Source organism: Caloenas nicobarica, chromosome 25 (genome assembly GCF_036013445.1).
Source record: "Caloenas nicobarica isolate bCalNic1 chromosome 25, bCalNic1.hap1, whole genome shotgun sequence".
Lineage (NCBI taxonomy): Eukaryota > Metazoa > Chordata > Aves > Columbiformes > Columbidae > Caloenas > Caloenas nicobarica.
Window position 1 is genome coordinate 2,719,427 of NC_088269.1, and position 24,761 is coordinate 2,744,187.

The 24,761-nt window shown below is 50.5% G+C and overlaps 2 protein-coding genes across 4 annotated transcripts in view; one reads left to right on the plus strand and one right to left on the minus strand.

Annotated features, from left to right (window-relative positions):
* MTHFD2 (methylenetetrahydrofolate dehydrogenase (NADP+ dependent) 2, methenyltetrahydrofolate cyclohydrolase) lies at window positions 1-20,096 on the plus strand. Of its 3 annotated transcripts, XM_065651498.1 has the most exons (11): window positions 1-124; window positions 2,553-2,737; window positions 3,510-3,632; window positions 4,404-4,556; window positions 4,644-4,751; window positions 5,601-5,693; window positions 6,683-6,808; window positions 7,894-9,097; window positions 12,542-13,829; window positions 18,795-19,326; window positions 19,651-20,096. In XM_065651498.1, the coding sequence occupies exons 1-8, from the start codon at window positions 45-47 to the stop codon at window positions 8,031-8,033; spliced, it is 1,008 nt and encodes a 335-aa protein (XP_065507570.1). In that variant the 5' UTR covers window positions 1-44; the 3' UTR covers window positions 8,034-9,097; window positions 12,542-13,829; window positions 18,795-19,326; window positions 19,651-20,096. The 3 variants fall into 3 exon arrangements, with proteins under 3 accessions (XP_065507570.1, XP_065507569.1, XP_065507571.1); XM_065651497.1 differs by having other exon boundaries at window positions 18,795-20,096; XM_065651499.1 differs by lacking the exons at window positions 12,542-13,829; window positions 18,795-19,326; window positions 19,651-20,096 and adding an exon at window positions 9,568-9,944.
* Window positions 10,618-24,761, minus strand: part of SLC4A5 (solute carrier family 4 member 5) — a 17,865-nt gene continuing 3,721 nt past the window's right edge. The window contains exons 4-24 of the mRNA XM_065651496.1: window positions 24,238-24,333; window positions 23,877-23,932; window positions 22,124-22,281; window positions 21,940-22,027; window positions 21,615-21,769; window positions 21,140-21,283; window positions 20,484-20,658; window positions 19,737-19,870; window positions 19,038-19,309; window positions 16,741-16,802; window positions 15,734-15,934; window positions 15,244-15,357; window positions 14,447-14,608; window positions 13,575-13,753; window positions 13,409-13,481; window positions 13,192-13,260; window positions 12,772-12,945; window positions 12,462-12,623; window positions 11,896-11,977; window positions 11,147-11,214; window positions 10,618-10,698 (exon numbers count right to left, since the gene is read on the minus strand). Coding sequence (XP_065507568.1) covers window positions 11,180-11,214; window positions 11,896-11,977; window positions 12,462-12,623; window positions 12,772-12,945; window positions 13,192-13,260; window positions 13,409-13,481; window positions 13,575-13,753; window positions 14,447-14,608; window positions 15,244-15,357; window positions 15,734-15,934; window positions 16,741-16,802; window positions 19,038-19,309; window positions 19,737-19,870; window positions 20,484-20,658; window positions 21,140-21,283; window positions 21,615-21,769; window positions 21,940-22,027; window positions 22,124-22,281; window positions 23,877-23,932; window positions 24,238-24,333 — 2,591 coding nt within the window. The 3' untranslated portion in view covers window positions 10,618-10,698; window positions 11,147-11,179. The remainder of the gene's footprint in view (window positions 10,699-11,146; window positions 11,215-11,895; window positions 11,978-12,461; window positions 12,624-12,771; window positions 12,946-13,191; window positions 13,261-13,408; window positions 13,482-13,574; window positions 13,754-14,446; window positions 14,609-15,243; window positions 15,358-15,733; window positions 15,935-16,740; window positions 16,803-19,037; window positions 19,310-19,736; window positions 19,871-20,483; window positions 20,659-21,139; window positions 21,284-21,614; window positions 21,770-21,939; window positions 22,028-22,123; window positions 22,282-23,876; window positions 23,933-24,237; window positions 24,334-24,761) is intronic.

Sequence of the window (24,761 nt, forward strand, 5' to 3'; positions counted from 1 at the left end):
CCCGCGGTGTGTCCCTCGCTGCCCGCCGTCTCCGCGCCGCTGCTATGGCAACCGCGCTCTGTCCGCTCCGCGCCCTGGGCCGCTCCGCGCTGCGGCCCCGCGGCCTCCACCTCAGCGCCGCCAGGTACGGCCCGGCCTGACCCGGGCGGGGGTTTATATAGGGGGAAGTGGGACCCGCCCACCTCCTCCGCCCAATCGCGGCGCGGGTTGGGGTTGGGGAGGGGGAGGCCCGGCCCGGTCCCCTCTCCTCCCACCCGGTCCGCGTTGGCCCGGCCCTCCGGTACCGGGAGCGAATGAGCGGGGCCCCCAGCGGCCGCCCCGGGCGGTGCAGGCTGATGAAATCCCGCTCCCGCCTTGCGTGGTGTGTGTGCCGGGTCCTCCCCGCGTCCCCTGAGGGGCCTTTCGGGGCCCAGGCCCCGGGCTTACCCCGGGGGTACGCGGGGAGAGGGAGCGGAGACCCCCGAGCATCCCACCCACCATGCACCAAGTGACTTTCCCCATCATTTCTACATGGGATTTTGCTCTAATGCACCAAAACAGCCCTTGAGGGAGCAGCTGCTGCTGGTGTGCTTTGGTTTTGCTGCTGCTCCTTACTCCAAATGCAGCTTCAGCCTCTTATTTTGGCTTCCCTGGAGCTCACAGAGGGGGATGATGCTTCTCCCCACCCCCTGGAACCCCAGGTTGGGCACCCCAACCTCAGGCTTACCTAAGAGAAACACTTAGGTTGCTTCTTGGCATGAGTTGTCTCTGATTGAATGATTTTTTTTTTCCTTTCCCTAGGTGCTTGTAATAATTCCTTTTACATTTAAGTGGGTAGGTGGTAGTTTACTGCAGGTTTAACTCAAAAAAAGAATTGGAGGGGCCAGTGGGCTGAGCTGGCCTGGGATGGGTTTTTACTGGTTATTGTTAAATGGGTTTGACTGGGGTGATTGCTGTTAGGGTTTAAATGACATTTAATTCACAGTTAATTGGGAAAACTACCTATTTGAGTAGGTGAGGGATTAAGAAAGCACAACAGATTTGCTGTATCTCTAAGGAAGCATTTAGGCAAATGTTTTCCTACCTGGGATGGTACCTTGGGGCTGTCCTGGGTCTGGAGCAGCTCTTGTGGTGGTTCTGCCCATGGCGACTGTCCCCAGAGCTCCAGGGTCAGGGTTATACCTAGAAAAGGTCAGAAAAAAGCAAAGTTGGACTTAATGCAGGATACTGGAAGGAGAAGGTCTTGCCCCCCAGGCAGCTGATGGATTTTTGAGGAGAAACTGCAGCACTTCAAGTTGTTCCCGTGGGACGCTGCAGTGCAGGGGGGGTTGGAAACTGCGCTTGGTGCTGTTGGGCTTCTGGGTCGGTCATCTCCTGGATTCCTGTGGCAAATGGAGGGGGTTGTGGCGCCTGTTCTGTGGTGATCGCTTCAGAAACGGGCTGGTCTTTGTGATTTGGGAAGGCACCGTAAATGACAGTAATGCTGCGGGGAGCAGCTTCGCCTGCTCTGGCTCAGAATTATGGAATAATTAGGTCAGTAAGGTGCTTGCCGTGAGGTCTGGCAGCAAGGCCAGGCTTAAGTGTTGTAGCAAAGGCTAGAGGTGAAGCTTATGCAGGGGAGGCCTCTTGCTAATGGATTAGTGAATGAGAATGATGTTCACATTAAAGTTGTAGTGGTAACCTGAGGGGAAAAACAACCAGCCAGCTGCGGGCGAGCCAAATGTCCTATATACCGCAGGGTGTCCAGTTCCCTGGAACGCGTTTGGCAGCGACTTGATATTCCTGTTACCGATTTAGACCACAAATGTATGTGAGGAGCTGTTTTGACGCGGTTCGAACGGGCAAAGGTCCCGTCTGCTCCAGCAACGCATTGGAATCTGTCCTTGGGGGTGAAACCACGTCCCTCCGGCTCGGTGTGAAGACGCGACTGTAGCAGTGGCAGCCATTAATGGAGCAAGGGAGGGCGTGAGATCGACTTGTGCGAGGTTCGTGCTGTTCTAGATGTGTCGATAGTCTCACCGAGGAATTTGTGGGGGTCAGGACTTCTGGAACAGGAACCCGGCACATTGTGCATGCTTGTCCGACCAGCCACGGTTACTCCATAAATCTCTTTGGTGGGCCAAGCTCTGCCTAAGTGCAACGAGTTCTGCTTTGTATAAAGTCCTTTGTAGTGAAGCTGTCACGTCTTCGCACGGAATGGGTGACCAGCTGTCTAAAAATGGAAGCTCATAGGTTTTTTTTTTTGCTTGAAATATGTGCCGGGCGAGCGATACACGCGGACTCTTGGCTCTGCAGAGAAGAGTTGTGTGTGTGTTTTCCCCATCTGCGCAAATAAATTGCTCCCTCTGGTAGTTCTGTTTGCTGAGCCTGGCTTTAGGCAGCAAAGCTGTAAACAAAGACTAAAATATGCTACTTAACATGATTTGGCATAACGGTGCAATAGGCTTGAGTAAAAGAGCTTTTTCCGCCCTGGCGTGCGGTCACCATACATTTTTCCTGCTTTATGTTGTACAGAGCTTGGGTTTGATGGTCCTAAGGATGCTGACCGCTTGGTAACACTTTCTCTGTCGCAGCAACGAGGCGGTGGTGATCTCGGGAAGGAAGCTGGCCCGGCAGATCCGGCAGGAAGCCCGACATGAGGTGGACCAGTGGGTCGCGGCTGGGAATAAGAGGCCTCACCTCAGTGTGGTTCTGGTCGGCGAGGATCCAGCAAGTCACTCCTACGTGCTCAAAAAAACCGAAGCGGCCGCTGATGTCGGTATGTCTTGTGTTTCGCTCTGAAAAAGGGGGCGAGTGACTGTTTTACGTTGATTTAGTTGGGAGTTCTTGATGCTGGAGGAAGCTTTTTGGGGATGCAGCTGCGTGCCAGTCCACGTTTGCCCCTGAATTTGCTGCGACTCCTTTGGCCGCCTTTGTTATTGTGCTGGGATGGAATTAATAAACACGGTTCACGGGTGCATTGTGTTGTTTGGATCCTTTAAGCCAAGACCAAGTCCTGTAATTTGGATTTGCTGCTTTCCTAGGGCCACACAGAGCACAGACAGGGCTCTGGTTTGTGTTTTTGCTTCAACCACCCAAGGTGCAAAGTATGGTTCTGGAGAAAATACACTGGGAGGGGTGAGGGGCAATAAATAGTTTAACTTTTCCTTGGGTTCTGTGCTGCCGGAGCCGCCTTTGGAGCTGAGATTTTTAGACTAACATCCCCTTCTTACTGTGTCGAGAGGAACCACAGGACATGTGGTTGCATCTTCATTGTAGGACACTCTGGTTGGATTTCTTTGAGGGTCTCTGCTTTCAAATAGTCTTTCCTGTGTTGTTGGACTGATACTAATGGTCCTTAGACCCGACTCGGAGGACTTGGGAAGGGTTCTCCAGCCTGGAAGGTGCCCGTTGTTACATAAAATGCGCAATCCTTGGCGTGTGCCTATCAGAAATGAAATGGGGCAGCTTAAATCCGCATGGATTGAGAAAGTTGCTCTCCTGTTGTGTATGTGTGGCGCTCTGATGTGGGGTTTTTTATTATTGTGCAGGAATCAGCAGTGAAACCATCCTCAGACCGGCTTCTATCACTGAAGAGGAGCTGCTAGATTTGATCAGCAGACTCAATAATGACGCCAACGTGGACGGCCTGTTAGTGCAGCTTCCTCTGCCTGGTGAGTAGCCACGTTTCCATCCGTTTCCTTTTGAAATAAAGCTTTTCAGGGTTTGGAGGTGACAGAAGGAGGGGCAGCAGCACGGGGTGACACAGAGGGTGACACCCTGATGCGATGCAGCGTAAAGGAGTTGATGCAGCTACTCTAGCACGCAGCTGCCTGGATGAGTTCAGTTGAGGGGCACAAAAATCTATTCTTGTGTAGGGAGTAGCAGCTTCCAGAGCCAGAGGCTTGAACTTGGTTGTACCTAAAAATATCCTCTTGGCATTAGCAATGCTCCTGTCCCAAAGTGGTTCCAGTGCCCTTCTCCTGGGAGCTGTTGGCCTTGAGCTTGCGGGAAGTCTTGAGTAGCTTCAGGCTCCCAAACTACCCAAAAGGAGGTTGTAGTGAGGGGTTTGGTCTCTGCTCCCAAGGAACAAGCACCGGGATGAGAGGTAACAGCCTCAAGTTGTGCCAGGGGAGGTTGAGGTTGGAAATTTGGGATAATTTCTTCCCCAAAGGGCTGTGGGGCATTGGAACAGGCTGCCCAGGGCAGTGGTGGAATCACCATCCCTGGAGGGGTCGAACAGACACGGAGATGAGGTTCTCAGGGACATGGGTCAGTGCCGGGGTGGGGGAATGGTTGGACTCGATGATTTTTAAAGGTGTCTTCCAACCAAAATGATTCTCTCTTTCTAACTCTGAAGGCGCTGGTACAGCAGGTCAGGGCTCTGAGTGCAAAGCATGTTTTCTGGCCAATCCCAGGGCTTAAAACTTTTTGTTCTCTTCCAGAACACATTGATGAGCGCAAGATTTGCAATGCTGTGACTCCGGACAAAGACGTCGATGGCTTTCACGTGATAAATGTGGGGCGCATGTGCCTTGACCAGTACTCCATGCTGCCCGCGACGCCGTGGGGCGTGTGGGAGATCATCAAAAGAACCGGTGAGCTGCCGTGGCCGCACTATTTGTATTTTGTCTGGTGTAACTCCAGCTGGTGCGCCTCTTAAGAGTCCGCCTTGTCCTCTGCAGGCATCCCGACGCTGGGGAAGAACGTGGTGGTGGCCGGCAGGTCCAAGAACGTGGGCATGCCCATCGCCATGCTGCTGCACACTGATGGCAGGCACGAGCGCCCGGGAGGTATGAGCCGGGTGGCCTTGGGGGGACAGAGCCCTCAGCCTGTCACATTGTCCCCTTCAGGCTCCTAAACCGGTCCCAAGAACGCCTGAAGGACTCCAGCCCACCAAAGCTGAGGAGTTAACTCCGCACATAAGCCTCCAAAAAATGTTATAGGACTATTTAGTGAGTTCTTGTCCTCTTTCATACCAGCTCCCTCCCTCAGATTTGGGCTGTTCCCTGGGGTTTGTCATCAGGCTCATGTTAATTTATCATATTTGGTGGTTATAATAAATACTACATGAATAATTAATGATAGGGTGCTATAATACATTGCTGACACTTTAATAAGGTGTTTCTTTTTAACAGTTTTGTTAGTATTCATTGCAAAATCATCAAATAGAATTAATAGACTTTGTCATGTTGTAGCATTGACTTAGTTTCCGTCAAGACTGAAACATAACTGGGAATGCTGTTAACATGAGTAGTGCTGGAGATTTCTGAGACCGTTGACATCTGGCATTCATTGTTTTCTTTAAATTCTCTGTAGCATAAAATGGGAATTCGCATTCACCTTTGAGAAGTCAGACTAAGTCTGAAAATTGCTATTCCCTTTTAGCTAGTGTTTAGACAGAGAGAGCTCTCATTTAAGAGCTGCTCATGAGCAAGAAATCTTATACACCATTGGTGCTTGTATCTCTGAATTTTCAGGCAGTGTCCAGGTTCTACTGTATTTTTGGAACTCTATATTTAAATGCTGCTGCATTCAAATTGTTCCCAAGAAACACACGGGAGGTTTTGAAGGGGAAGACTTAAAGTGGCTGCATTTGGGTAGTATGGGTGAATTAAAGCTCTGTGTAACCACTCCTGCAGGTGATGCCACCGTCACCATATCCCACCGCTACACTCCCAAGGAGCAGCTGAAGCAACACACGATTCGCGCCGATATTGTGGTGGCGGCAGCAGGTGAGACCCGACTCTAACAGGGCACAGGGTGCTGCGCCGCAGCCTGTGTGGGCTTTCAGATGAGAATCCGTGGACGTGCGGAACAATTCTGTTGGTATTGAATGTCCTGAAGCAGCTCTGGCAGCACAGGAGAGTCTGGGGCTGTTTGAACTGTTAATCCTGTGATTAAGCCCAGGAGCCACATACTTGATCTTCTAGCAGAGCTGTTTCTGTAGCTCTGCCTTTGAAGTGTAAAATAACATCTGGCAGGAGGGCTTGGGATTGCCCTGAACACCTGGGCAGATGTGGAGAGCAGGTGCTATGTGCAGACAGTTCTGTATTGATGTGGGGAGGAGAAAAAAAAAACCAAAATAACATTTGCTTACCTAGAGATACTCAAAATTCCGTGGGACAGCTGCAGGGCCAAGGAATCACTTGGAGTTGTGTTCTTTTCCAGGCTTGGAAGAGTTGAGCTGATTTTTGGGGTGTTTGGCAGCAGAAGCTGAGTGTGAGCCTGGGGGAAGGGAGGAGAGAAAATGAGGCAAGATCTGACAGAACCAGACAAACACACCCCACCCTGAAAGGGCATCACAAGCCGCTGCTCCCCAGCCCTCTCCCCAACTCATGCTGGGGGTTTCACAGCCCCGGGGAAGCTGCTTCCCCCGACTTAGTGCAGGTGCAAAAAGTGTTGCTGAAACGGCGTGGAAAACAACCACAGCGCCAGACTTTAAAAGCCAAGCTTAAGGTTTCAGCTTGGAGAGGACACTCAGGTCCCAGCTGCTTTGCCAGACCTCTTTGTGGGGGCAGATTCCAGCTCTTGACACTCTGTTATTGGTAAAACAGCTCGAATTGCTGAGCTGAACATCAAGAAGCAGCGCTGGGTTGTGCAGTGGGGGACAGATTTGTGTTTGTGAGGTGGGAAGGCCTGGGTGGGACAAAACACCATGTGGAGGGGGGAGCACCGGCTGCTGGCACCACCGTGAGTGGGCGGTTCCTGTTTCTCCTCGCAGGGATCCCCAACCTGATCACGGCCGACATGATCAAAGAAGGAGCTGCCGTTATCGACGTGGGGATAACGAGGGTGCAGGATCCCGTCACTGCCAAGTGGCGGCTGGTCGGGGATGTGGATTTTGAAGGTAGGGGAAGACTCTGCATCTGGTTCCTTCAGGATTAAATATCTTGTGTGCTGAGAAAGGGAGAAGAAATTGCTCATTTGTGGGACTGAGCAGATGCAGAGCCCAAGGCTTGTGTTGTGCTTGGTGCATCCAATATTTTACCATGTGCACAGCTGCAGCCTTCCCAAAATATAGAATCATTTCTTTTGGAAAAGACCTTTAAGATCGAGTCCAGCCATTAACCTAACACTACCACTAAACCATGCCCATATATATACACGTATATACAGACATCTGTATATATACATCGGTACCATACACGTAAAGGCTCTTCAGACCCACACTTTTCTGGCCCTGGGAGTTTTGTCCCAGGGAGGCGACACGGCCAAGAAAGGCGTACGCTGCGAGGCAGAGGGGACTCACCCTGAGCGCTTTGGGCACTTTGCATCTACTCCAATTTATCACTCACATTCCTACTTTGAAAGAAAAACATGCAGAACTTGCCTTCTGGCCTTGCTGTTCACCACTTGACGGCAACGCTGCCTGGACAGGCTGTTGGAATGAGCTCTGCACCTCCGGGTGCCTGGGGAACGACGCTGGAAACACCTCCTGCAACAGGGTAAATGGTCAAACTGTTAGTACTTTATTGTGGCTGCCCTCAAGGGTATGGGTGAAACCCACATCTAGCCTTGGATTTGGCATTTCTGTGCTCTATTAGACCATTTCTGTCCTCTCAATCCAGCTATTTGACCATTTATGTGCTCTATTAGACCATTTCCATGCCTTAAATGTAGCTATTAGACCATTTCTGTGCCATAAATCCAGCTGTTAGACTGTTTCTGTGCTCTAAGTCCAGCTATTAAACCATTTCTGTGCTCTATTAGACCATTTCACCTTCCCCCTCTCAGTTCCCCCGCTCAGCTGCGGGGACGGACAGACTGCGGTGGGCTCTGTCCTGCCAATGGGTGAAAACATCCCCTTTTGAGCAACTCCTCTTCCTCGGCTGGCAACGGTGAAGGGATTTAAACACCATCAGCCTGGTTACAGCTCCAGATGGAGCATTTGCTGCTCTTGCCACACGTTAAGCTCTGTTTTCCCTCCCGCAGGGGTGAAGAAGAAAGCTGGCTACATCACTCCAGTCCCGGGGGGCGTGGGGCCCATGACGGTGGCCATGCTGATGAAGAACACCATCATCGCCGCCAAGAAGCTGCTCAAACCCAAAGAGCTGGAGGCATTAACCGCTTAAACGGGGGGAGATTCTACTCTAGCACTGAGCTCAACATTCCAAAACCGACTCTCCAAACAGGCCGATAGAAAATGCAATATTTTTATTTATTCGAGTGGAATTTCCTAGCCGGAGGTCAGAGATATTTATTGGAAGCTGAAGCGGATGAATGGAGGTGTGAGCAATTACGCTCCTGGCCTACTCCTGCTAGTAAAACTGCTTTATGCTTAAGCCAGTTCCTGGGTGTGCAGCTCCCCAGGTGCCGTTATCAACCCCATGGGAGGTCGAGCGCTGCTCAAGCAACAACCTCCCTGGTTCTGTTCCCACGACCTGCCCAGGTTTGACTCGCGCTGCAGTTTTCTACTCAACGCTGGATGTCTAGTTGGAGTTAAGCTCTTCTGTAGCAGTTTGTACTTTGAACAAAGCCATATGTCTGTCCTCAGCCTGGCTGGGGCAGATCTGTTGTAACATATTCTTCTACTGTGCAGCTAATTTTTTTTTTTTTTGCTATTGGGAGGGTGATTTTTTTTAAAAAGCTTTTTTTTTTTTTTTTTCCTAACCAAAGAATAACAGGGCGTGGGCTCTTGGTGTTGACATGGGGCACACCGGAGATTTCCTGGACTGTACTGATAGGCTGGATTATTCACTAATACTTGCACGCTTAACTCAAAACAAAGTATGAGAAGGGAAAAAAAAACCCTACTTGTGTCCTTGAACTATTTCTAAGCAAGTTTTGTACTTCTCACAGAAAAAGAGCTGTAGTTTATTAAAGCACTTGTGCTGTGAGCTCCTTTTTGTCCGCACAGAGCAGGATCAGGTCTGGCTTGTTTTTCCCCCTGAGTTTAGCTAAGCCACAACTGCCTCACCAACTCAGCCTAGAAGGAAGCTGATCTCTTAATTTCATGCCTGCACAAAACCACTTCAGCTTCCTATTTCCTACCTCCACGCCTGTCACAGCACAAACTTAGTCGTCTAATGCATTCATTTGCAAGTTCTATTAATTATCTGTTGAACATTAATCTTACCTAGGGTTGCGATGCCTTGGGCAGGATGGAAAAACCTCCACGCAGCGCTGGTTGTGCGAGGTGAGTCCTGGACTCCTTCCATAATTCCCTGGAAAAACTGATCCCACCTTTTCTGGGAGCATGAAAAGGTTGTTGTGACACTCAAGGGCTGGTGCTGCAGGCACTAACCCCACATTTGTGCTCATAAAAACACCGAAGTGGGAAGAAAAGCTGAGGTTCAAGGGCACCAGAAACACACTAGGAGCTGAGACTCGTTGAAACCAGGTTTATTGGGTTGTATCACCGATAAATACAAAATGGCTCGAGTGGGACTGGAATGGAGGTGGCAAATTTGAGACGCTCCACTGTTTGCAGATAGAAAAAGTATAAACCACGGGTGAACCTTGGACAAATTGAGTCAAAATGAGCTAAAGTGGCTTCAGCTCCGCTCGAGGAAACATCTACCAGAATCCACAAAGCCTTTCTGGGGGCGGAGGGGAGTAGAGCTGATGTACCAGATCAAGCTAATTAACCTGTTTGATTAAAATCAGCAGCCTACCTGGACCACGCTGCAGCTACTGCAGAGGAGATCGGTACAAAACGCTACAAAACAGACACAACGCGTTCAAGTTCTTAATGTTAACGTCAAGCTACGTGGCTCTCGCTTGGGAGTAATACTGTTATTTAGCTCACCACGTTCCCCAAGGAGCTGCACTTGAACCAGAGAAAAAAAAATAATTGCTATAAATAGGAAAAACCGCCTTCAAGTCTTTGTCGGACTCAACTATTTACAGAAAACTAGGGTCTGTCCCACGCTAAGGTTTGGACCGGTTGCAATATTGAACTGGTGACCTGGAAAGCCCCGTATGGCTGGTATAAATATCAGGGAGGGGAAGGGTTGGGGCTCTGTGAGGCTTGAAATAAAGAAAAAAAAATAATGCATCTAGCAAAAATGAGTAAAAGAAATAGATTTGAGAGGGTTGCTCCAGACCAGCAGATCTGGGTCCTTCCTGTGTCACTGTGGGCTCAGACCAGCACCCTTTTGCCAACACAAAGGCCGCTGCACCATCCCCTTCACAAACCAAAACTCCCCGAGAGCCACCCTGCGATTTTAGGGACCAGGGACACGCACCCCGTTCCTTCTGAGCCACGCAAACCTCCTCCTCACCCCAAAAATCCCCCTTCAAAACCATCCCCCCAGTGCGGCCCCTATCAGCCCAAACCCACTTCAACTTCTCCGGCCCAGCAGCGGCTCCGGGACGAGCCAAGGCCAAAATTGCCAATTCCACCTTTTCAGCCCCGTTTCGCCACCTTCGCCCGGCAGAAAAGGGAGAAAATTCAACAAGTCGTGATGCTAAAAACTACCGGAGCAACAGCCCCCTGGGGCCACCAGTCTCCTCCGTCTCACATAGAAAAATAAGCTCAATTTGCTTTTTTTATATATATATATATATGAATATTTCAATATTTTTTTATATATATATATATATAAAGGGCAGGGGAAGGCTGCGTGGGACTATAGCGTGGTCTCACTGCCCATGTCCCGAGGGGGTTTGTCAGTGTCGGTGTCCTCGTAGTCCGACTCCATCTCTATCTTCACCTGGGGCACGGCGCAGATGGGGCTTCGGGAGTAGTTAAATGCGGGAGACGATGGGCACGAAATCTTCAGGTGAAGCGTAATACTGAGGAGGAGGAGGAGACAGGGGAGTGAGCATCCAAACGTGGGCACCCGCATCCCAAAACCACCCCAGCAAAGGGCTCCGGATGATGCTACCGCTGGTAAAAATTCATAAAAACATGATATTTTGCATTTAATATGGACAAACTGTGGAAATAGCGGCGGCAGGTGGGGAATAATCCCAATTTTTCAGGATTTACGTGGACATCTCATCCTAAAATTTTTAGGGCTATCAACCCTTTTGGGGTGTGTCGTCCCCCAAAAGCCGGGACCAGCAAACAAAAGCACCCAAAATGCTGCGAAAATATACTCAAAGAATTCAGAAATGCCCGAGGATGGTGGCAACTGGCTCAAGGGAGTGATGCTCAGCTGGGAGCGTTGGTTTGTGACCCCGAAAATGCCTCCCCGGGGAGGGGGGAGCAGGCGGGGAGGGCCTGTTCGGTGCCGTTTACCTGCGATCCAGGTCTGAACTGTTCAGGGAGGAATCAGAACGCAAAGCTCCAGGTGGAGGACCTCTTTCCTGGGGGGACACGGAGGTGAAACACTCCCCGGGTGAGGAAGGAGCCCCCCCCAAATCACCCACCCCCGCTCCAACCTGCTACTGGGTCCAGCATCCTCCGGCCAGAGGGAGGAGGAGAAAAGCTCCAGCGAAACGCTGATTTTTGGGGTGATTAGAGCAGCAGCGTGAGGGCGGAATCAACAAATTATTGTGTTAAAACTCGCTGGCAGCGTGATGCGACCCGGTGCCGAGCTGGAATAAACTCACCCTGATTTATTCTGCTTTTTTAAAATTTTGGTCGGGGCTGGTTTGGCACCAGCTCGCATACGATGCTTCGGGCAGAGGGTTGAGCCAAATGGACACATCTGCTCTTTTGCAGCAGGGATAATGCTGCCGCAAGCTCTGCACCCCCTACTTTTAGGTGCGAAAAATCTTCTTAAATATAGATATTTTTTAAAAATCCCCATCAGCATCAGCTCACGGGGGAGACCCAGGAGCATCCTGGCTTCCCAGCCACCTGGAAAATAAATTTATTAGCAGCGCCGAGCCTGCTGCATCCTTGAGAGATGCTTTAAATACGGCGAATCCTCCGTGCTTCGGCAGGAGGGATCCGGGCTGTGGTTCTGAGTGGGGTTAGTGCCAGCGCGGGGGTTAAGGAAGCAGGAGGGAATGCGAGAGGGGGGTCCTGAGCTCTTTACTTACGGCTGAGGCAATGGGGACCCCCATTTTGGGGCTGCGATGGCAGGGGCTCCATGGGGATCTTAATGACTGAGGGAGGTGGGAACTGGGGGAAGAAAGCGGGGAAATTCGGTGAAGGCAGCACCTCTGAAAACGCCTGCAGCACCTAAAAGGACCCAAAACCTCCGGAGGTGGGTACACGAAGAGGAGGAGGAGGCTTTGCCTTCCTCTTCTTAACCCAGGGAAGGGCCTGCACCCCACTCCGGGGGTTGTGATGTTTAATGATGCTTTGCCACCGTACCATGGGTGCTGTACCCTCCGCTCGGGGATTTTGGCTCTTTTCCCTAAGGAGTTCTGGTTTTGCCACAATTTTCCAGCTTTCAGGACACTCGGAGCATCCCCCAGAACCTCTGGCCAGTCCCTCAGTGTCACTTAAAGCCCCTTAATCAGCCTGTCCTATATATGCAGTCAAACACCTCCAGGAATTCAAAATCTTCATCCCAAACCCACCAACCTGGAGGTTTCGGTGGGAATTTCCCTCCCCTGTGGGTCCGGGATGTCCCCATCGTCCCCACCCACCCCGCACCCACCTCCTCGTCGCTGCTGCTGTCTCCTTTGTTGCCTTTTTTCTTCTTTTTCTTGTCATCCTCTTTCTTCTTCTCCTTCTCAGGGATGATGTTGTCAATCCAGGCCAGGTCGTGTTGGGAGAAAACAAAATCCAGGAGCCGCCTCACCAGAATCAGGGCTAAAATCTAAGAGGAGAGAGACGCAAAAGTGGGATCTGCAAGAGCATCTCTCACCTCAAAACCTTGGGACCAGCACGGGACCAAGGCAAAATTTCCTTAAATCTCCAAAAATAGCTAAACGAGGTTGGAATATCAACCCGGGGGATGGACTGACCATGACGGGGAAGATGATGGCGGCCACGGTGGATTTGAGGATCCAGAGCACGGCCAGGCAGATGATCTGCACCAGCGTGAAGAGGTGGATGCGGCGCAATGGCACGTGCCGGAGGAAGACGTAGTCGGGTTGGTGCTTGGCCGGCATGAGGAAGAGTTTGCAGCGCTCCCAGAACTGCGGTGGGATGAAGGCCAGGGGTTAGATCACGGCTCAGTCCCCAGGCTGCCCGGATAAACCTTCTTTTAGTCCCCAAAATGCGGAATTTGGGGCTTTTTTTAATGTTTCTCAGAGGGTTTGGAATATCTGCTGGAAATATTGGACGTGTGCAAATTTTCGGGTGAAAAATTCCCCTTTTTGCCCTGGCGTAGGACCTCTTCACAGCCATTAAGGAGGAAGAGGAGGAGGAAGAGGAGCACGTACCTGGATGCCGTTCAGCGACGCAACGCCCATGTACAGAAAGACGCCGTACAGCACCGGCATGGGGATGTACTGCGGACACAGAAAGAACACAGCGCTTACCCTGAGGAAGGCAGCGGCTCCGGGGACCAAGATTTGGGGGAAAATCCAGCTTTTTCTTCGTGGATCCTCCAAACATCCGCAGAGAGGGAGCGCAGACGGGGAAAGGAGAATGTTTTACCTTCAGGATAGGAGCCAGGAAGACGGAAATCCCCGTCAGCACGAAGACGATGATTCCCGTCACTCTTTGCTCCCTGCAACGGCGAGAGAAATGGGATGAGGCCGCGCCGGCTGGACTTGCCGCTGCGCCCGGATTCTGAGGACGAGCGCGGCTGAGCTTTCCTCACCTGACCCCCAAGAACTGGGGCTGCTCCCCCGGGGCGCTGGTCTCCGTCTCCATCTTGAGGCTGTCGATGTGGGCGATGGAGATGACGGTGGCTGCCACGTACCAGGGCAGCCCCATGAAGGAGCAGACGGCCATGAGGATGCCCACCCAGAAGAGGTCCAGGTGGTAGCCCGCGGCTTTCTGCAACACAGCACCCGGCAGAGGCGGGGGGAACACGGCTCGTGAAGCTCTTGTGTTCACCCCAGAGCCCTGCAAGGTGGGCGTTCCCCTCCTGGTGCACCCCATGGTGCATCCTGCATCGCCACGCTGCACCCTGCATGGCCCCGATGCACCCCACATTGCTACGCTGCACCCCACATTGCTATGGTGCACCCTGCATCACTCTGATGCACCCCGCATTGCTACGGCGCACGCTGCATCACCACGGTGCACCCCACATTGCTATGCTGCACCCCACATCACCCTAAAGCACACCACATTGCTACAGTGCACCCTGTATCACCATGGTGCACCCCACATTGCCACAGTGCACCCAGCATTGCCAATGGTGCACCCCACATTGCTATGGTGCACTCTGTGCTGCCACGGTGCACCCCACATTGCTATGCTGCACCTCACATCACCCTGAAGCACCCTGTATCACCCTGATGCACCCCACATTGCACCCTGCATCACCCCACATCATTCTGAAGCACCCCATGTTGTACTGAAGCACCCCACATCCCACACCGTGCATCCCGCATCCCCCCGCTCTGCTGCATCCCCCCCACATCACCCCGCTGCACCACCCTCCCTATAGCACTGGGTGATTTTAACACCCCCAAGACTTTGTCGCCCCAAAATTACGCCGAGCGGGGGACAATCCTGGCTCACCCGCAGCTTGTGCTCCTTCCTGTTGACGATGACGGCCGTGATCTGCTGGTCCATGAAGATGAGGATGGTGACGAGGAGGGCGGGCAGAGCGCTCGCCAGGTAAACCCACCATGGGTTCTTCCCAAAGGGAAACACAAACCACCCTCGGTCCACGCGGGTGGGCTGGGGGGAAGAAAGGGTTTGGATATGGGTCAGAGAGGGGGAAAAACCCAAAAGGTGACATTCCCAAGCCCCAAGTCACCCCTGAACCCTCTGAGCATCATCCTGTATCCCATATCCATCCCAGAATCCCATCAGTACCCAAACCACCCTCAGCATCCACACACCTCAACCCCAAATTATCCTCAGATGCTCATCAGGACTCCCCACATTCCCCCTGGATTGGGGGAAGAGAAATTTTTGGCAGGGATTTTATCGCCTTTTTTTTTTTTTTACCTTAAAATCAGTAGGCACTTGGAGCTTTGGGGTGTTGAGTCCGAAAAGCACATCCAGCCCCACAAACATTAGTATGGACATAAAGATAGAGAAATCACTAATAAGTTTACGCAGCTGCCAGGAGCAAAAGAGGAAAGGAGAAGAAAAAAAGAGAGAACGAAAAAAAAGGGAAAACAAAAAAAAAGACAAAAAATAAAAGGAAGAAAAGTCACGGAATTAGAATAGTCCCCCAGAAAAGACAAAGCAGATTTTAAGAAGGTGTCTGAACACTGCAAGAGCTGCAATTTTTCCCCAAAAACTGGTGAGGAGCTGGAAAGAGAAGGCGGGTGGAGGAGTGAGGGGTCCCCCCGGCACAACCGAACCTTGATGATACTGGGGATGTGCAGTTTGGGGGTGTCCAGTCCGAAACAGGCGTCCACGGCGCAGAACAGGAGGATGGAGAAGACATTGGAAAAATCAGCAATGAAAGCCCTGACCTGGAGGCAAGACGAGGAAACGGGGGCGGAAGGGGTAATTAATGGGATGGAGAGGTTAATTAATGGGACGCAGAGGTTTGTTCCCGTTTTGGAATCATTCCCTGGGGATTTCCAGCTCTACTCGCCCATGGATAACATGGGTATCACCCCAAAAATGCAGATTTTTACCCCGTTTGCATCGTGAGGTGATGGGTTATTCAACACGCGAGAGCTAAATCAGCAGCTAAGAGTTTGGGGAGGATTCTCCTCATTTCTCCCAATGCCCTAGAAATAGAGATTTATTTTCCTGAAGCTCTTTGCACCCAGCAAAAAACCGACAAGTCCCCTTTTTCCTACTTTTTGGAACAGAAAAGGGTAAAATCGGCGCTTTTCATACCTTGGTAGGGAAATAGCGGCTGAATTTGAATTTTTTCAGGGTCAAGGTCATAGAGTAGGTCCCGAAGAAGAGGATGAAGGACATAAGGGCCAGGTCGGGCACGAATTTACAGGATTTCCCCACTAAGCTGCCGCCGTATTTGAGACATTCCTTCTTACTCAGCTGAGTCCAGTCCAGAGCTGTGAGGTTAATAGCATTGTACTGGGGAGAAAACCCCCAAAAAAGCAAAATTAGGATTTTAAGTAATTGCAGCGTGCAAGGAAAAGGGAATTTCCTGGCCAAAAAGGCAAAATTAATATTTTAAGCAATTACAGTGTGCAAGGAAAGGGGTATTTCCTGGCAAAAAAAAAGCAAAATTAGCATTTTGTGCAATCACAGCGTGCAAAGATAGGGGCATTTCCTGGGCAAAAAAAGCAAAATTTGTATTTTTAAGGAATTGCAACATGCAAGGAAAAGAGTATCTCCTCACCAAAAAGGCAAAATGAGTATTTTAAGCAATTGCATCGTGCAAGGAAAAGGGTATTTCCTGGCCAAATAAAGCAAAATGAGTATTTTAAGGAATTGCAGCATGCAAGGAAAGGGGCATTTCCTGGCGAAAAAGGCAAAATGAATATTTTAAGTAATTGCAGCATGCAATGAAAAGGCTAATTTCCCAGCCAAAAAAGCAAAATTAGCATTTTTAGTAATTGCAGTGTGCAAGGAAAAGGGTATTTCCTGGCAAAAAAAGGCTAAATCAATGTTTTATGCAATCGCAGTGTGCAAGGAAAGGGGTATTTCCCAGCCAAAAAAAGCAAAATTAGTATTTTGTGGACTTGCAGCGTGCAAGGAAAAGGGCATTTCCCAGCCAAAAAAAGCAAAAATTGTATTTTAAGCAATTGCGTTGTGCAAGGAAAGGGGCATTTCCCAGAGCCGCTGCCTCCGGGAGCCCCATAACCACAGAAAAACCCTGGAACTGCTATTAATTTGGGAAAAAAACTGGGGCTATGGGGACGAGCGAAGCCGCTTACCAGAGAAATGTTAGTGGTGTTGGGCGCCACCGGAGCTGAAGCATCGAACAAGGTCGCGTTGGCTGCAGAAAAGGAGGTTGTTATTGAGGTTTTTGGCTTATCCGGAGCTTTCGGTAATTAAAAGCAGGCGGGTTTTACCCGCAGAGACCATGGCTCAGCCCGCGGAGCAGGATTTGGGGAGAAAAACCTGCAATTTCTAACCCCGCAGCGACTTCTCCCTGATTAATCCCACGCGCCAGTGGAGAACGCGGCTTTTCCTTCGGCGGCTTCTCCCTGCGGGGCTGGGGGGGTTTGGAGATTTAGGAACATCCCAGCTCTGAAAATTTAGAGGATTTTCCTTGGGAAGCCGCCGGCAGCGGGTCGAGCATCCCGACATCCGCGTCTTAAAATCAGGGGGGGAAAAGACTGAAAAAAAGCAGCTTGTTATTTTTGGAAAGGCAGCACCTGATCGTGCCAAATTTGCCTCTTTTTTTTTTGGCTTGTTTTGGTTTTTTTAAAATTATTTTAAGGGCGTTTTCGTGTCTCACTGCAAAAATCAAATAAATGCTTTCTAGCCCCCGGCACCTTCTCCTCCAGCGCAAAAAGTGGCTCCGCGCGGCTCTTCGGGCGACACAGCTTCGGGAGCACCCATGGGTGCCCCTAAATGGGGTCTGGGGGCTCTGCCCCCCCCTCCACTCCATCCTCTTCCTGCGCCGAGCGGGAATTTCGGCCGCCCCATCCCCGGCGCTGAGGATTAATGTAGGAGAAGCGATCGCTGGGTTAGAAGCAGAGACCGAAACGGGGCTCCAGGAAACGGTGCTGGCAAACCCAGCATTAAAAACATTATTATTATTATTATTATTGTTATTATTATTATTATTATTATTTTATTTTTCCTCCACAATTTTTCCAGAAATCGGCCTTATTTGTGATTTCTACAACTTAAAGGGTAACATACCACTGGTGGTATTTTAAGAGAAGGCCCCTAAGGGCTCTACTTAAACCCTTTTAGAATGGAATGGAAAATAAAATACATGGAAAAAAAAATAACAACAAAACCCTCATGGGGGAAGAGTATCAAATATTAAAATAGTTTTTTAATATTTAGAAGGCGATACTCACTTGAGATTGAAATCAGCCCAAATTGATGTGTGCAGCAGAGACAAATATGGGACAAATCAGTTATAATAATAAAAAATCAGAACTAATTAAAAAATATATTAAAAAAAAAAGGATGTAGGGGGGAATAAACGTAATTTCTCAATATCTAGAGGAACGGAAAATCCAATGTGGACACTTTGGGTGCCCAGGACAGCGAGGGACAGGGCTGGGTTGCCAAGAGGCTTTTTAAGGTTTTTGGGGTGCAAACGCCTCTTGGCCGCCCGGGGTTTGCTCAGAACAGGGACCTGGAAAAGGGAGACGTGTCCCTCGAGGCCAAAGGCTTCACCTTTGGGTCACTTAGCGGATGGCTGATACACAGAAATCGAGGAAAAATACAAAATTAAACCCAATAAATGCTCTTTCCATCGCAGCAGGTCAGATCTCTTCTTGCGTGGCGGGTTGTGGATGCTTTTATTTCTGGGGAGAACTTCACCATCTTCACCATCACAGCTCTCCACCTCCTCTGTCTGCAGCTGATACTCTTCAAAATTGTTAGAATTTAGACTTTTTAAATAAATTCAGCTCATCTGAGAGCAGGCGGTCGCTGGCATTAAACCCAAACTGAAGATCTTCGCTCCCGTCCAGGTGGACACGGGAGCACCTGAGCTGCATGATTCTGGACCAAGGATCATCTGGTACGTTCATCCAAGAGCAAAACCAGAGGAGTCATCAAAAGACTGTCTGCTCAGAGCCTGAAGGCCTCTCCTTTTTGAAAAGGAGTGAAAAAGAGAAGAAAAAAACAGTCCAAGGAGGTTTTGACACCAACCAGGACATCCCAGGGTGTCCCTGACACCAGGGAAGAAAAAACCCCTCTGGTGTATTTTCTGGAGAATAAATTTCCATCGGCAACAGGCTGGAATTAATGATCTAAAATGTCTTTTTTTTTCTCCGTATTTCTTTTTTTTTCCATCCAGGTCTGCCTGGTCCAGGCTGCTTGAAGCTCTTGGCACCGTTCGCCATGTCCTGACGAGCTCATCCACGGGGGACAAGGCTGCACTTCTCACCCAAAAACCACCCTCGGAGGAGGACGAGGTCTCTCCACCCTACGCTGCCTCCTTCCATGTCCTCGGCCAACGATCCAGGGGGATTTATCCACCTCGGGATCCCCCAAATCCCCTTCGTCGTCCCCATCCGGCTCCAAAAAGATGCGTACTCACCTGGGTCGGGAGCGATGCACTCGCACTTGTACATGGTCACGTAGTCCGGCTTGAAATCCGAATTGATGGGGTAGTACTTAAAGGCTCCGATCATCTTCTTGATGGCGTCATAGATGAAGATGAAGCTGATGAGGGTGGAGAAGCCTTCTTCTGTGAAGCGGGTGATGTATTTTATAATGAAGCTGGCGTCGGTGGCCACCAGGATAAGGCACTGTAGGGCGGAGTGCAAGCCGATCCAGAGGCGGAACTCCATGTAGTCGATGCCGTTGCCTCTGAAAGTGGGGACAAGGTGAGAGCGGCCTCGTGAGAGCACGTTGTGGGCTGCAGAACAGCCCAAACAGTATGGATGGGTCCTGGTTTCCCCCAGGGAACCATTTTGGTTGGAAAAGACCTTTAAGGTCATCGAGTCCAAGCGTTACCGCACCCCTGGCACTGACTCCTGTCCCTGAGAACCTCATCTCCGTCTGTCCAACCCCTCCAGGGATGGTGACTCCACCACTGCCCTGGGCAGCCTGTTCCAATGCCCCACAGCCTTTTGGGGAAGAAATTATCCCAAATTTCCAACCTCAACCTCTCCAGCGCAACTTGAGGCCATTTTCTCTTCCTATTCCAGTTCCCACAGCCGCTCCCATCACACTTGCGCTCCAGCCCCTTCCCCAGCTCTGTTCCCTTTTCTCCCGTACATCGCCCAGCACCTACTTGCTGAAGTCGAAGAGCAGCTTCTCGAAGATGAGGATGGGGCCGGTGCTGCTGAGGATGATGAGCGGTTGCCCGGCGAAGAGGCAGAACATGGAGCCGGCCATGGCCGTTCCCAGGAAGCTCTCCATGACGCCCTGGGGACGGATCCAACCCAGCGTTACGGCGACACGTCCCCACGGACACCCCAGATAGAATCATGGAATCATTTAGGTTGGAAAAGACCTTTAAAATCATCATGTCCAACTCTAAAGCTAATACTGCCAAAACAGAAAGTTTCCCAGAACGATTAAATTTGCTGTCGGTTTGAGCTATTCTTCTCTTTTAATATTTGCTAAGAGATTAAAATAGTCCCAGAAAGACTTTTTGTTTCTGTTTGTTTTAATATTAGGATTCTAAAATGTGTACGGAAAAAAACACATGAAAAATTCTTCTTTAAAAATGTAGTTGGTTATAAAATACTTGAACTAAAAATGATTATGTCATTTTAATAATAAATTTTATTCCTTCTGTAGAAATTAACCAGGTAGTTTATAGCAATTTTGCCTCTGCTTAGACCCGTAAAGGATGGTTGCGACAACGTCCCCTCGCTCCTGGCACTGTCACTGAGGTGAGTTTTCCCATCCTACAAGTATTTCAGGACTGCCAGTCCCATCTGGAAATTAATTTCTGTCCCCAGCGTTAAAGTTGGGCATGGCAAAGGGGGGTAAAACCCGTCCCGTCCCTGCTTGCTGTCCCCAAGGACTCCACCTGGTAGTTGTCCGTAGCATCCCCAAGCAAGCCCCCGAAGGTGATGGCGTTGGTGATGCAGCCCAGGTAGATGAACAGGATGGCGGAGATGGACTGGATATGAAAAGCTTCATAGAAATCGCTGGGGAACCAGGGCAGCTTCCTCTTGATATCCAAATAGAGGCCACCGCAAAACCTGGGGAGGCACCACAAAAGGACCAGATAGAACCAGAGGAAGATGGAAAAGCCCCTCGAGATCATCGAGTCCAACCATAACCCACCCCTGGCACTGCCCCATGTCCCTAAGAACCTCATCTCCGTCTGTCCAACCCCTCCAGGGATGGTGACTCCACCACTGCCCTGGGCAGCCTGTTCCAATGCCCCACAGCCCTTTGGGGAAGAAATTATCCCAAATTTCCAACCTCAGCCTTCCCTGGTGCAACTTTTTGATTTGCTACCTTATTTCTTTCAGTCCTATCCACCCAACTTATGTATTATTTGTTTTTAGGATCAAATTATTTGGTTTCAGGACCAGATGCATGGGCCTTCCACCAAAACAGACACGGTGCCTGCGCCCAAAAGGATTTCTCCCCGCTGAGCCCCAGAAGATCGTGGGTGGACCAGAAGGAGATGCCGATGGGTGCTGAAGTTTTTTGGGTGGTGGGGTGTTTGCTCACCTGCCAGTCCACGTGAGTTCTTCCCCGATTTCGTGAACTTCGGGCATCTCTCCATCCTCGCTGCTGCCTCCACCGCCCCCGGCGCCTGCCCCACCGGCCGTGCCGTTCATCTGCCCAACCTCGTTCAGCGAGAAAACTGATTTTCTGCGGGAGAAACACCGGTGTTGGCCACGGCATCTGCCTCAGCGAGCCTGTCCTGACGCAGGGACCATGACCAAAGCCGTGGTGCACCTTTCCACTTGCACTAGAGCTTGGGTTTGGGGGGAATTCGGAAAGATCAAGAGCTGGATTTGCTAAACCCAGAGGGGTAATGCAGGTTTTGCAGAGTGGAAATGGCTCTGAGCTGGTTTGGGGGGAAAAACTGTGGAAGAAACAGCATTTCTGGAAAATTTGCAGATTCTTTCTAAGGGTGAAGACCAACAAAGCTGCTGTCCTGCTCCAGCACCTCCAAACCTGCCCCATGGCTCCCACTCACCTCTTCTCAGCCGAGGGCACTTTTTTGGGTGGCTCGATCCTAATGTTGGGGTCCCACTCGCCAGGCGGCAGGACAATGACTTCATCCAGGAACTCGTCGATGCCGGCGATCAGGTCTTCTCTGTCCCGGGCTTTGTAGGCAACGTCGCTGAAGAGCTGAAAGTGGAGAGAGAAGAGGTGTCAGCCAGGGAGCACACATGTGTCCCACGTTGTTATGGGATTTTCAAGCTCATTCGGTTGGGTGATGGGATGAAAATGGCTTTTTTTTCCCCCTCAGCTCTGAGCAAAGGGGTTCCCGGCACGGGTTGGGTGTGGGATCTACTCACATCATCCACCATGAGGGTTGCGATGGCTCTGCCGATCTCGTTGTAGGATTTGGCTTTTCCTGCGGGACCGAGGAGGATAAAGAGGAACCTGGGAAGGGAAAGACGCCGTGTCGGCATCCTCAGATCACCGGAATTCGTGTCCTGAGAGCGCTCAGTGCTTCGGACTTCAAGGAATTGTGCTCACCTGGTGGGGACGGGCACCTCCGTCACCCCTCCCAGCATTGTCGCCTGGAGGAGCCGCACAAAAGCCACGAAGGGCTTCTCCAGGAATTCCACTTCTCCCACCAGCACGTTGGAGGCCTCTGCATCCTTGGGGATCTTCTTGATGAACTTGTTCTTCAGCTGTTGGAAAGACGAGGGTGGGGAAGGGAGCGGTTGCTGAAATTTGGCTTTTCCGCCTCTTTTACGCACCCCGAACGCAAAGGCTGAAGCCGCAGCCTCAAAACTCTTGATCTCTGATGGTCCCAAGACTCCCAGAGGTGGGGATTCAAGGGCCATATCCAAGAATAAACCAGCAAGAATTCATAAAGCTGAATGTCTTCGTTATTCAAACCCATCACTAAGAACTAGATTAACCTGAAATCACATGCTCGGGGCTCCCTAATACAACGTGCAACCGGGAAGTTTGCGAAAGGTGCTTTGCTGCGCTGGGGTCTACGCAGGGAAAACCCCCAATGATCCCCCTGCGCAAAATCTGGGCCGAAAAATAGGGATCCTGGAGCAAGCCAGGGCACTTTTTTGCAAAACTGTTTGCAGCCCTGCAGCCCCAGGCTCCCCCCAGGCCCTCTATAATGCAGAAACTTGGTGCCATGCACGGGGATGATTTGTAGCTCTTTTTTCCCCCAATCTCATCCTCAGAGCAGAAATAAATAATGGAGGCAGGAGACCTCAGTTCATGGATTTATTCCTCGCGTCTCTTCTCCCCTGCAGCTCTTTCATTATTAGTCTGCAAGGGTTCAATACCGACCCGGGCAGGGTGTTATTATAATCTATACACCAGCATGCGGGGAGGCATGTGAGCCGGGCAGCGAGCTCTCCCCTTTTCTAATCTTTTAAACCCAAATGGAAAAAAAAAAAAAAAAAAGAAAAAATAATAATAAATCAACTCCTCCAATGCAGCTTGGACTAAGCAAGAGCAGGAGTTAACGGTGACCACTAAGCTTCAAGTAACACCTAAAAAGTCCCTTTGTAGTGGGTCTAATAGGGTGATTAAACCTAAATGCTTTGCATATTTTGGGATTAAGCCTCCGCACCCAGCCGCTGGAGGCTGATATTTGGGGTTCGTTAGCATGGAGTTGATTTGCTTTATTGAGGCTCTGATTGAGGAACGTGTCCTGGAGTATCGGGGCATCTCTGTCACCTGAATTTCCACCCTTCGCTTCCCCCTAAATTCCATCACGCCAGGTGAGACCAGCAAGGACGTCCCTGGGGAAAAACAATTTCTTATCCTGCACAAACCCGCATCGCGTTTAGTTTTCCCTCAGGTGTACGCTGAAATCACGGTGCGAAGTGACGGAAAAACAGAAGGTGCCTCTTTTTACAGAACCTGCCTCTGTTTACGGACTGTTTTCTCAAGAGTTACATTCACGTTTGCAGACCCACGGCTCTTTTAGGATCCCTGCCCTCCTACAAGCATCTTTCTAAAGATTTTAAGGAATATTTTTCTCCTCTCTATGGATCACAACTACATCAGCACCCTCGCACATCTGAAATTCTGCATTCAGCTTGCAAGTACAGGTATTATTTCTGGGACAGCTTCCCCACGAGTTAGCAGGGATCGATACGTGTATTAATCTCTCTAATTAAGAATTTGTGTGGTTATTGACCGCGCGAAGCCGTGCAAGGCTCACATGGACCTGAACGACCATGCAGACCCCGCCCCATCGTGCCGGAGATGTTCCCCACAGCATTGTGCCAATGTTTTCGGGGGCGATTACCTGGTCAGTGCTCGGAGTGTCCGAGATGTCATTCATGCTCCGGCTCTGTGCGTGACCTGACGGAGATAAGAGAGAGAAGGCGAGAAATCCGCCCTGAATTTCAGCCCCACGCACAAGGAGAGGACTTCGACGCAAAGAAATAAGAATTATTTATTCTAGGCGGGCTCGCAAACAAGATGAAAAGCCAAAATGATGATTTTTTCCTGATAACCGTCACGCTACGGTTCCACAAACCACATCTCATTGACGGCTGCGGTGGGATCCTTTGTAATTGCGATCGCCTGCGCTCAGTGCAATTTGATTTTTGATTTTTTCTCCCTGATTTTAGGAGAGTTTCCACCCATCGCCATCCCCGGCTTACGCAGGCGGCCGTAGCTGGCGCTCTGGCGCATCCGCAGGTCCTCGGTGGAGCGGTGGAAGGCGGCGCCGGCAGCCGGGCTCCGGACGGGGCTGCGGGCTGAGGGGAAAGAGCGTTAGAAGAGATGCAGGTACATGGGGAACCCGTGGGTGATGCTGACAGCAAGAGGCCAGGCTGAAAATCCACCACCCGGCACACCCATTTTTCATCTCAGATGTTTAAGCTGAATTACTTCGCTGTCAAGATTTCCCTTTTCCCCCAGGCGTTTTCTGCGTTAAGCATCTTCTCAAAAAACCTCCTGAATTCCCAAAACTGTGTTTTCCTTGGGGGAAAAAAAACATCTGGATCAGTTTTGTTGAGCTGCTCTGCAACCACAGCATCTATCCTCTTTTTTTGTTAAACCCAGTAAAAATAATGACGCAATTCCCACTGGGCATGTCCCTATTTTCAATGTGCTGACGGAATTTATTCCAGTATCATGGAGTTGCCATTGGAATAAGAAATGTGAGGGACCCTTTTGCTACCGC